This window comes from Pseudorca crassidens, chromosome 6 (assembly GCF_039906515.1).
Source record: "Pseudorca crassidens isolate mPseCra1 chromosome 6, mPseCra1.hap1, whole genome shotgun sequence".
NCBI lineage: Eukaryota > Metazoa > Chordata > Mammalia > Artiodactyla > Delphinidae > Pseudorca > Pseudorca crassidens.
In genome coordinates this window covers 7,636,784-7,648,219 of record NC_090301.1, presented here as the reverse complement: position 1 = coordinate 7,648,219, position 11,436 = coordinate 7,636,784, and the positions used below count along the sequence as shown (strand labels likewise).

Genomic DNA, 11,436 nt, shown 5'->3' with positions numbered 1-11,436 from the left:
AGCCATCTGAGCATAAAGACAGGAGCTGGACCGGCAAGAGGTTCACCCCTGCAGCGGGAGATGGGGACAGGCCACACCTACCGGGCACTGCTCAGGGAGTGGCTGATTTCTCTAGGCCACCCCTGAAGTAAGAGAAACAGACTGGAGCAGGTAGGGCTGGCAGCCTCAGCCCTGCAGACGCCTGGGATCCCCCAGTGGGGCTCCTCCCTCCCACTGCCCTCCCGCCCAAGATAGAGCAGCACTCCTCCTCCCCTCCCACCCTGGGCCACGCCTGCAGCCCCCCTCGGCACCCTGCCCCCACCACTCCTCCCCTTCTCTCTTCTCTCTGGAGGGGACGCCTTTCTCCAAGAAGCTTAGCAAAGGCCTAGCCCGGGGTGATGACTGGCTAGGGGACACTGCAGAGACTCCTGCAGGGCGGAGGGGGGACCACTCTGCACAGTCAGGAGAAGTTAAGTCCCAGCGTCAGGCTGGGGTGTAGGTCACTGGGCTTGGTGTTCTGGCCCCCATGAGACTGGTCCAGGGGCACCCTCAGGACCGTGCAGGGGCCTCGGCAGGACTCTGGTGGAGGGCGGCGTGGGTGCTTGGTGGGAAAGACAAGAGCTGGGGAGGTGGGACAGAGGCAGCCCAGCCGAGGCCACCAGGAGGGGACGAAAAGGTCTTCTCTAGGGTCTCATTCTGTTAAGTGCCTGAGCCTCCCCCGGGAGTTCATCCAGTCCCACCTGCTCGGGGGCCCCTGAGGAGGCGGAGGCAAGAGGAGAGCAGCTTTATTGACCTGACTTAGCAGCGAGAACACAGCGAAGGCGGGGCCTGTACAATCCAGCCTGGGCGGGGGTCTGGCTCCCAAGAGCCTAGTCTGGGGACCTTAGCATGTCTCCCCCAGGCCCTCCTGGAGCCCAACTTCATCCCTGTTCTGGGGCCCTCCTGAAGTGAGGGACAGTGACTGGGTGCTGGGTCCTGGGGGTGCTGGGGAGGCGGATGGCACCCAGAGTGGACCAGAGCCGGAGGCATGCCTGCCCCGGCCGCCAGCGAGAGGCAGTCCATGCAGGGAAGTGGGCGCGTGCAGGTGGGCAGCCAGGCTCACCACACAGAGCACTTGTGGGCAGGGTTCATGGGCGAGTCCTTGGGGCAGTGGAAGGCCCGGCCGAACTCCTCGAACTGGGACACGCTGCCTAGCACCCTGGGGCAGGGGAGACACCCACAGAGTGTGTGGCACAGGCCACCGTACCCCAGCTGTCCCTTCGCGCCCCGACCCGCTCCCAGCGCAGACACAGGAGGGGGCGAGGCCCAGGCAGGCAGGTGGGGGTTCCCACCCCGACCCGCTCCCAGCGCAGACACAGGAGGGGGCGAGGCCCAGGCAGGCAGGCGGGGTACCTGTAGTGCTCAGGCGCGTGCTTGTCGGTCAGCACCTGCAGGTAGATGGACTGCGACCGCCGCTTGATGCACCAGTTCTGGGCCAGGACGGGGGCAGCGGGGAGGAGCGGGGACGTGAGGCCGGGCGTCCACTGACGAAGCCCTGCACGCTAGGCCTCGATCCCCCACCAGAACCCGCAGGGCTCTCGGAAGGGTGGCTGATGGGAGATGGGCTGGAAGCTGTGCCCCCCTCCCCCCTCCCCTACTGGCCCCGCCCGCACACCTGGGCAAAGGCGATGAAGAAGAGCTGATTGTGCGTGTACTTGAGCCGGTGCAGCGGGTGCTCGGGGCCGTGCTCGCGCACCCACTTCTGATAAGCCTGGGGGCGCAGAGCATGGAGCTGCGGTGCCCACAACGGGGCCACCTGGCACCCTCCACTCAGTCAGGCCCTCACCCGCCCCAGCTCTGCGCACCACCCACCCTGCTGAGCCCCCCAGACCCCTGCCTTCTTCCCTGCCCAGAAGGCTAACCCCAGGCAGGTGCCACCCCCTCCAGGCAGCCCTCTTTGCTCTCCTGGAAGGCGGGGGGCCTAGGAGTCCCGCTTCCAGTGGACCCTGTGCCCAGCACAGCACCTCACCTCCAAGACCAGAGCTCAACAGGATGGGGAGGGAGGGATGACTAGGTCTCTAGCCCAGTCCCCAGTGCCCCCCACCACTCCTCCCTCAGGGATCGAGGGCCAGGCAGGGGCAGCTCACATAGTAGGCGAGCTTGAGGCCGCCCATGTCCGCAATGTTCTCTCCAAGTGTGTGCTTCCCGTTCACCTGGTGAGAAGGGAAGAGGTTGGAGGCTGCCCAAGGCCCTCTGGTCTCCTTCGGGCCTTGCCTCTCTGGGCCCTGCCTCCACCCACCTGCCCTTTCCCAGAGGGTTTGGGTAGGACTCCCCCACTTTGTGCCCCACGTGCGTGAGTCTGTGCGAACTCATTCTCTCGCCCAAGTCAGTGTGCACGCAGACCCTGGCGGGTGTGCACGGAGCTCGGCGCTGGGTTTGTTCAGGCACGTGAGCGTGCATGGAGGTGTGCACGCTCCTAGTCTGCCCTGGCCAGGCCTGAGGGGCCCAGGGGGCAGCGAGGGGGCCTCACCCGCTGGCTGTAGACGGTGAAGTTGTCGTAGAGGTGGACGATGCACTCGGCCTTGCGCAGGAAGCGGCTGTGGGAGTCCTCTGTCCACCAGTGCAGCAGGTTGCCCGAGCGGTCATACTGGCCCCCTGTGGGCAGCGGGTGGGGGCGGGCCGAGACTGGCCTTCACCGCAGAGCCCGGCTGGGCACCAAGGCCCTCCCCACCCACCAGCCAAGAGGCACAGGGGAGCCACGGGGCTTCCATTGGCCCTCACCACCCTGCCCGCCACTGCCTGTCCTCCGCCACCCCTCGGGCCGCCCGCAGGCCTCACCCCAGTCATCGTAGCCATGGGTCAGCTCATGCCCGATGATGGTGCCGATGCCCCCGTAGTTCAGAGACCTGGGCCCGTGGCAGCAGCGTCAGGCCCCAGCCTCGCCCACCCTCTGAGAGCCCCGCCGAGCTGCTGTCCAGGCCTCAGGAGGCCCTGGCCAGGCCACGAGGTAGCCCAGGGAGGCCAGTGGCTGCACGGTCCCAGAACGCTTGTGCCTCAGCTTCCTCGTGGGGTACGTAAAAGGGGCCAGTGATACCTGTGCAGCTGCCTTTTAGGAAATAACATCTAACAGAGCAGGGCTGCGGGGAGGAGACAGGGTTGGAGGGAGACAGGAGGGAAACTGAGGCACCCCACGTGGGATTTGGCCTTTTTCCTCATCACTAGGATTGTTCCAGTTTTGCAACACCCAAAAAAGCCTCAAACCAGGTAAGGGGGACTCGGGACATTTAAAAGAATGAAAAAAAAAAAAAACCCTACACCTTTATCTAAATAACCAAAGATGAAGTGGGACTATGGGGACCCAGGGTTGCAGCTGTCATGACTGCGGTGCCCAGCCCGGGCCTGGGGCCATCTGAGCAGTCCCCACCCACCCCGCAGACGCGGCCACGGCCGTAGCTCTGGCTCACGCCAGGTTCCCTACTCACTGCGGAAAGTCAGGGTCGTACAGCGTAGGCTGCAGGATTCCAGCGGGGAACACTGCAGGGAGGCCATGGTCAGCGGGAGACCCTCCCCACCTCCAGACCCTGCCCCTCGTCTGGACACACCCCCTTACCCATCTGGTTTTTGTTGGGTAGATAGTAGGCATTGAGCGCCTGTGGGGGGAGGAGCCACCTGTGGAGGGAGGCTGGGATCAGCTGGGGGGACCCACACTCCCTCCCCTACAGCCCTTACCTCCTAGTCTCCTCCTCCTTAAAGGATGCCCTGGTGTCCCAGCCTACAGCTATATCCTGGGCGTCCCCCGGGCTGGTCCCACACCCTGACAGCCCCCACTCGCACCCTGTGCAGGCCTGGTCCTCGCTCCCCACCAGCGTGTCTATGAGGCGTCAACCTCCTGGCGTTGGTAAGGAGCACTGTCCCCATGGCACCCCGGGCCCCCCAGCTGCAGCCCAGGTACCCACGTGGACTTGTCCACCTCCTGCCGGATCTTCTTGACAGAGAGCTGGATGCTGAAACGGATGCTGTTCAAGATGTTCTTGAAGTAGGTCTTCTCGTGGACCTCAAACTGCATGGGGGATGGGCAGCACTCAGCGGCAGGCCGGGGCAGGGCCAGACCAGCACCCAGGAGGCCCCACGCCCTCCCCGCGTCCGTCAGCTGAGGGCTGTGGCTCCTCTCTGTGGTGGTGGTTGGTCTCCACAGGGGTCTCGGCCACGGGCCTGGAGAAGCCTGAGGGGTCAGGCTGGGTAGGGTAGGGGCAGGCCCACCTCATACTCCTTGTCCACAGCCTCGGGTTTGAGCAGGAAGTCCGGGTAGCCCACCATCACCATCATGTACTGGAGCTGCAGGCGAGAGGGTGGTGAGTGGGCCAGGGCCTCAGGAGGTGGCCTTCCACCCCTCTGAGGGAGAAAGCTCCAGGGCCAGCACAGGGCTGGGGCTCAGGCAAAGGGGAGAGCAGGCTGGGTGATGCCAGCTCCACAAGAGGCGTCTTTGTCTTTTTTGTTATCCCAGCGCTTGGCACACAGTAGGCACTGACTGTGTGATTGTGGAACCAACAAATGGGAAAAGGGTCCCACGTCACCTTGGCCCGAGCGGCCGCCTTGGTCTCAGCATCCATCCAGTCCAGCTCCTCCAGGCGCTGGCCCAAGATGTACTTGATGTCTTCTACCAGCTGCTGTACCTGCGGGTCAGGGGGCAGGAATCAAGGGTCAACCCAGGAGGCCTTAGCTCTGAGCCCCCAGCACCTGGAGTAAGGGGTACCCCCTAATCATCCAGCACCACTTCCTAAGCCCAGGACTTGCTGCTCGGCATTCCTAAGGCCATCCCACTGAGCACGGCAGAGCAGGGAGGGCAGGAGCTTGGTGGGGAGAGGGTCCTGCAGCTGACAAACCAGGTAGGCTTTCTGGAGGAGGAAGCCTGGTGAGGAGTAGCCTGGAGGCTCAGAGAGGGCTGAGCCCGGTGCCCTTGGCTGCAGGGGGACATGCGGGGCTCCCCGTGCTCCTCATGCTTGGACCAAGGCCATGCAAGAACTTCATGCCCATCTCAGGACCCGCACCCCGACCGTCAAGGCCAGGGCAGCCTGACCTTGGCCTTGCTGGCAGCCGAGAAGTGCTCATGTACGAAGAGAGCGCCGAGCGCCATGCCAAAGTGACGGTTGGCCTGGCCCAGGCAGACACGGGCCAGCTCCTGTGGCTTGTCGCTGCCCTCCATCTCCCGTGCCAGCTCGTGCAGGGCCTCTCGGAACGGTGGGGACAGGTGCTCACTCAGGACCACCACCACGCGCCACACCAGGTAGTTGTGTAGGATCCTGAGGGCCAGGTGAAGCAGCTGGGTGTCCCGACGGGCTCACGTGCGCGGGCGCCCCGGCCCCCAGCCCCCAGCCCCCAGCCTAGGGCGGGACCAAGCACCTGCACAGGACTGAGGGTCGTTCCAGGTGCTCCCAGCCCCAGTCAGGGAGGAGGGCTGGGCCCACACGCAGCAGACCCACCTCTGCCACCAGGCAGAGCACCTGAGGCTGGTGCGGCACGGGCCAGCACTGGTTTCTGACTGGCTGTGGGGTGGAAGAATGGCCACTTGGGGTGACTGCCTGCCTCAGAACTGGCCTCGAGAGGCCTCAGGTCCTTCCCGAGCGGGGCAGAGACCAGGGGGGCTTTCCTCAAGGTGGCCCTGGGGGAGCAGAGTTGCGGCCACCATTTCCCCTTCTGACTTCAGACTCACTCAACCTCACCATCCCCACATGAGGAAACCGCAGCCCAGGAAGCTCACAGCTCTGCCCAGGGTCCCACAGAGTAGGTGGGACAGCCAGGTATGAACCTGGGGGTCTAGACTCCTTTTCCGGTGCTCCTCGCTTGCCTCCCCAGAGTGGGTGGATACCGGACAGAGGTGGAGGCAGAAATTCAAAGCTCTCCAAGCAGATAGGTCTGGGATGCGGGGGAGGGGGGGCCTGGGGGGCAGGTGGGTAGCAGGCGGGTAACGGGCAGCTGTACCTGCGGGGTGTGGAGCGGATGAGCTGGGACACCTGCTGCATATAGTCTGTAGCCAGAAGCACCAGCTCTTCATCCTCTGAGAAGTCCTCCTGGAAGATCTGGTCCAGTAGCCACTTCCACCGCAGCTGTGGGACCACGGATGGGGACAGTGGGGTGGGGTGGCAGGGACCACAGAAGACAGGGAGGGGGTCAGGTAGGGGCAACAAGAGGACACGTGAGTCCATGGCCATGGAGGCCTTGCTCGTCCCTGGGGAGGGGACAGCCCAAGAGTCCCAAGATCAGCGCCTCCCCCACCAGGTCTGGGTCACACTCACGTGGGGGGTGATCTTCTGCAGCTGCCCCAGTGTCACCTTGTTGTATATGGAGCTAACATCTCGCCGGAGGTCATCATACTCTGACACTGTGATCTGGGGATGGACGGCAGAGCTGACCAAGCCCCGCCCAGTACTCGCCGCCCCCAGCACACAGCAGTCGCCCTCCTCACGTTGGCCAGCTGCTGCTCCAGCTGCAGGATCTCCTGGGCCTTCTGCTCTACGGCCTCGGCACCCAAGAGGCTGAGCAGGCGCTCCATGAACACCCGGTAAGCTGCCAGGATCTGCACCAGGAGGGGCACGGCAAGGATGCAGTCGGTGCCAGGCCCTGGTCCAGGCCGCCCGGAGTCCCAGGCCTTCCCTGAACCCCATCGCATGCGCCCACACCTTCTCACTCTCCTCATCCTGAGCTAAGTACAGGGTCCTCTCTGGCAGGGTGAGTCCATCCTGGTCAATCTGTGGAGAGAGACGGGGGACAGAGATCAACTCTCCCGGCTCCTGCAAACAGACTGAATTCCCATTCAAAAGGGAAACTGAGGACACGCCAGGCATCCACTGTCACCAGCCCGGGGAGCATAAAGACAGGAGCCCCTCCCTCATTCCAGAGAAGCCGGTCTAAGCCCACACACCGGACCGGCCTAGCCTGGGGACAGAGGGGGGCGCCCCCCACCGCCTTTCCTCCTGTAACCCTGTCCTCTCCCTACCTGTGAGGGGCGCACTGACACTTGGTCCCCCACCTCGCAGGCATTCCAGCCCGCCCCAGCCCGACAGGCCTGTCACCACAGCCCATCAGTACACCCCTCCCTCAGAGCTCTCACCGCTGCCAGAGGGCTGGGAAATTGCGGCTCCCGCGGCTCTGCTAAACACCGCAATTACTCGAGGGAAATTACTTGCGCCCTCCTCCCGCGCTCTGCCGGTGCGCGCTCCCTTCCGTTCCTCTACCCTCCCCTCCCCTTCTGCACCCGTCTTCTGGGCGCATAGGGAGCGCGGGGCAGGCCTGCCAGGCCGCGGGACCCCTAGTTCCTAGCCGCTTGTGGGGTGCCCGGTGCGGGAGGGGGGCGCACTCACACGGATGACGTAGCGCGAGGAGTTCCTGTCGTCCAGACTGACGGTGAGCGAGAAGAGCGCGGCGGCGCTGTACACGCCCTGAGCCTTGTACAGCAACCGGTTGAGGTCCCAGGGCGCCGCCGCCCCGGGGCGCTCCGCCGCGCCACCCAGGTCCCAGCCCCCGCAGTCCTCGATGACCTCGAGCATGGGCCGCGGGCCGAGCCGTTCGATTTCACGCATGTCCAGGCAGGAGCGGAAGAAAGCGCGCACCTTGCGCTGGGCTGCGCCGCCGGGTCCGCCCCCGGACCGCGCCAGCAAGCGCCGCAGGCGCTCCTCGTTCTGCTCGCCGATGGCCGCGATGGTGCCGTAGGTGAGCTTGTCGTCCGGGATGGCGTGGCGCCTCAGCCAGCCGCCGCACGCGAAGGAGTAGAAGTCCTGGCACGGGTCTATGCTGGCGTCCAGGTTGGAGGCCAAGAAGCGGGCGGCGCGCGCAAAGGCCTTTCGCTCCGGGCAGCCCTCGGAGCAGGTGGCGCCTCCCGCCGCTCCCGGGCCCAGGTACTTGAGAGCCAGCATGGCGGCCAGGATGGCACAGAGGCCCGCGGCGAACACCAGCCCCGACAGCAGGCACACCTCGCGCCGGTTCCAGCGCGGCAGCCCGGCCCGGGCCCCGGGGGCGCTGCGCCCCGCACTCAGCGGGAAGCCGGGGGGCAGCGAAGTTCCCCGCGCGCCTCCCCCACCGCACCGGCTCACGTACTTGACCTCCTGGAACTCGTCGTAGTGTGCTGTCATCGAATACGGGGCCTCCATGGCGCCGCGGGCACCACTGCGCAGCCCTTGGCGATCTCAGCTACAGGATGCTCCCGGCCGCCAGGCTCCTAGCGGGCCGGCGCATGGTCCCCCCGGGCCGCAGCTGCGGGAAAGGTAGATACAGGCTCCGAAGGGTACTGGGGCTCGACGGGGTCCATGAGCACGACGAGGAAGGGCACAGGCCTAGGTCCAAAGGCTGGAGGCCACCCCGAGTCCCCAACAACGAGTGGGCCTGGGGCCTGGCCTCCCTGCGCCACTCGGAGAATGAAGGAAGGGGACCGCTCAGAGTGGCCACCATCTACCACACTGCACAGTGGGGTCCTTTAACCTCCCCTCTCCCCGCATACATATGCCCGCCGCAGGTTTGGGAGGCCCGTTAATAAAGCAGGGGAGCACCGAGCATGGGGCCTGGCACGTAGCAGGCCTTCAATGAAAGGCTGTTTCTCTTCTCTGCATTTCTTGTTCCGGACCTGCTACAGCCAAGGCCAGGTGGGGGGAGGGGAAAAGCGGAGGCAGGGGAAAGGAGGTGCGGTCAGTGCCGTTTCTATGCAGACCCTGAAGCCGCCTTCAGCTTTCCGCACGGGAACTAGACGCTCAAGAAAGTGACTAAAGAACCAAACTTTGTCCTCGCGGATGTCCGCAGAGCCATCCTCAGCCCTGTCTTCTCGATTCAATGGCCAGAACGCCCACCAGTCCCGTTCCCAAGCGGCCCGCGCCGGCGCGCCATCCCGCCCAGGATCAGGGAGAAAGCCCCGACGGTCCTAAAGGACCCGGAACCGGTTTCGTCCCCCGTCCTCGCCCTGGGCCACTCCCGGCTTCAACAGGTTCTCCCCGGAACCCAAACTTGGGCGAAGTTTCATCCCCGGCGCAGAGCGAGCTGGCCCCGCGCGCTCCGAGCCCTGGGTGCGGAGTCTCCCGCGCCGCGCAGTCCGCGGAGCCAGAGAACCAAGCCCGGGAGTCGCAACCGCAGCCTGAGCCGGAGCTGCGAGGACGCAGACAAAGCCTGGAGGCTAGGCGCGGCGGTGGCGGCGGAGGTGGTGGTTGATGTGGCCGCGGCGGCCGCGGGCTCGGGTGCCACTTACCCTGCAGGTGCGCGCCCGGGCGGAGCGGGAACAGAGCGGATCGAGCCCGAGCCGGGGCCGGGGCCGGGGCCGGCGCCGGAGCCGGGGGCAGAGCTGGGCGGGTGGCCGCTCTCTCCGTGCGCCCGCCGCCGCCTCTGCTGCCGTGCCTCGCTGCGCCGCCCGCCGGCCCCGAGGGAGGGGGCGCGCGGGCGGCTCCACCCTCCTCCGCCCGCCCCCCAGCTCTCCCTCCTTCTTTCTGCCTCCATCCCGGCTACCTGTCAGCTCTGTGGCAGCTCGGGGGCGGGGAAGGAGGCTTCGGGAACACGCTCCCAAGGGTCTAGCACAGGCCCTGGGCTCCGGGATTCCAGCCCCGAGAGGAGTGAGGGCCTCAGGTCCCCTCCGTTCCGGTGCTCCCACTCAGGGATGCCTACCAGCCCGCCGGAAAGAGGCTCAAGCTGAAAATAAAGACGCTAGTGGACCATCCCAGCCCACAGGACGGGAGCACCGTGCAGGGAGGACGCGCTGAAAGGCTGTGGGGTGCGCTGAAATCGCGCCTGTACCGCCTGGCACAGCGCCTGGACCAGAGGGGTTTCAGTAAGGGGCTTTCCGGGTCACGGAAAGGGACACGTCGGGGTGTTGGTTGGCAGTGGTGGAGGAAGAGCACCAGAGGCTGCCGCAAGAAGGGGCCGCAGCGCTGAGACCACGCGCCTCCCCAAACCTTGACTGACCTTGGTACCCACTGCTCTGAAAGCCCCTGGGGTAGGCGGTGGAGTGGAGGCGGGGGACCAACTAGAGACTAATGCAAGAGCCCGCCTTGCAGGAGCCAGGGGGGAATATGAATTTATCCACCCACTCCTTTCTTCTGGTTCAATTTGCTTTCTTAATGTGGGACCTCCCTCCCACGACTCCCAGCCCCTGGACACAAGACCTACTTCTGCCAGGCTCACTCACCCCTGTACCCACAGGGAACTTGGAGCTTCTTGGATGAATGATACTATTTCTGTGACCCACGTTTTTTCCGTCCTGCCCTACCCATCTCTCTGCTTCCAGCATCCTTAGCAGGGGACCTCACAAAAACACCAGCACTCTCAGGCCTGACGGTTCCAGCTTGCAGGACTGACCTAAACAACCTTAGAGACAGCCCAAGACTGCTAGGGAGCCCCATCTGATAAAAACCAGAACAAGGCACGAAATAAAGGACCCAATACCCTGTCCCCTCCCTGGGGCTGCTCATACTGGCTACTGGCCACTGGCCCTGAGTGGCCACCTCTGCCCCCGTCCTGCCTGTCCCTTTTCTGTCCAACTGTCCACCTCTGAGTTACCCCTCTGGATACTCTGTGCCTCCATCTCTGGCCATCTCAGGGTCCTCCTTTGACCCGCGAGTTCTTCCTGCGTCCAGTTAATTCCACCTAGGGGAGGTGGAATTATGTAAAATGTGGTGATTCCATAAAGGGGGAGGGGAGGGCAGGGCGGTGGCAAAGCGTCTCTTTGTGCTTTTGATCTGCATTTTTCCCTCAATGTTTTTGCCTCCAGGAGGATAATTTTCCAGCCTTTTCAGGTCCTGATTGGTATCATTTCTCCAACAATGACAGATTTTTATTTTCCCTGAAATGAATGCCGCGATATTTCCAAGAAATATAAAGATGGATATTGTCTCAGGGAGCCGACTCTCTTCCGACAGAAAGGCACAAAGGCAAACATGCTTCCCCAGGGATTCTGCTGCTCCAGTCACTGAGGGTGGGGCACCCAGGCCCTCAGCTCCTCCTCCATCCCCCCTCCCTCCCAGGTCAGCTGCAGGACCCCCCTCCTGGCCAACCCTCTCCCAGACTCTCAGCTGCCATTGATCTGTTCATCTGCCTCCCGGCTCCCGGCCAGGCCACGCTGTCTGCCTGCCTGGCTCCATCTCGCGTCTCTGTACAGCACCTCATCCCTCACCGCAGCCCAGAGGCTCCCCCAGGCCTGAGCGCAGCAACTAGGACCCACGGGAGCTGACTCGGGACTGGGCCCATGACCACTCAGTCCTAGTCCCCCTGCACCGCCCACCAATAAAGAGCGACCAGGCCCCACCTCCTGGGCCCTTCTGTCCCTCCTCAGAAAGGGAAGCTGCGTGCAGGGCGCTAGGCATCTGGCCCCCGGCTTCCTCACTCTCCTTGTGAATCTCGCGGCGTCCCCTCTCGTTGTCAGAATGACTCCCTGACTGAGGAGCAGGAGAATGGCAGGACGTGGCCAAGCCCTGAGGGGGCAGCTGGATGCCTGGTTGGGGCAGGGAGAGC

General features: G+C 64.5%; 1 protein-coding gene across 2 annotated transcripts; it reads right to left on the bottom strand.

Moving 5' to 3' along the window:
- Window positions 1–748: 748 nt before the first annotated feature.
- Window positions 749–9,309, bottom strand: ECEL1 (endothelin converting enzyme like 1). 2 transcript variants are annotated; one of them, XM_067739819.1, is made up of 18 exons: window positions 9,185–9,309; window positions 7,317–8,205; window positions 6,636–6,704; window positions 6,422–6,532; window positions 6,252–6,344; window positions 5,938–6,062; window positions 5,036–5,258; window positions 4,533–4,631; window positions 4,219–4,293; window positions 3,915–4,018; window positions 3,569–3,627; window positions 3,441–3,492; window positions 2,797–2,864; window positions 2,489–2,613; window positions 2,106–2,171; window positions 1,634–1,729; window positions 1,372–1,448; window positions 749–1,177 (listed from the first exon to the last, which is right to left on the bottom strand). In XM_067739819.1, the coding sequence occupies exons 2-18, from the start codon at window positions 8,100–8,102 to the stop codon at window positions 1,078–1,080; spliced, it is 2,328 nt and encodes a 775-aa protein (XP_067595920.1). In that variant the 5' UTR covers window positions 8,103–8,205; window positions 9,185–9,309; the 3' UTR covers window positions 749–1,077. The 2 variants fall into 2 exon arrangements, with proteins under 2 accessions (XP_067595920.1, XP_067595921.1); XM_067739820.1 differs by lacking the exon at window positions 1,634–1,729.
- Between the last annotated feature and the right edge of the window lie 2,127 nt (window positions 9,310–11,436).

Coding starts and splice junctions, on each gene's coding strand:
- ECEL1 (XM_067739819.1), bottom strand. CDS start 8,102: ATGGAGGCCCCGTATTCGATGACAGCACACTACGACGAGTTCCAGGAG. Junction 4,019..4,218: donor CTGTGGACAAGGAGTATGAG/GTGGGCCTGCCC, acceptor TCCCCCATGCAG/TTTGAGGTCCACGAGAAGAC. Junction 2,865..3,440: donor TACGACCCTGACTTTCCGCA/GTGAGTAGGGAA, acceptor CCACGGGCCCAG/GTCTCTGAACTACGGGGGCA.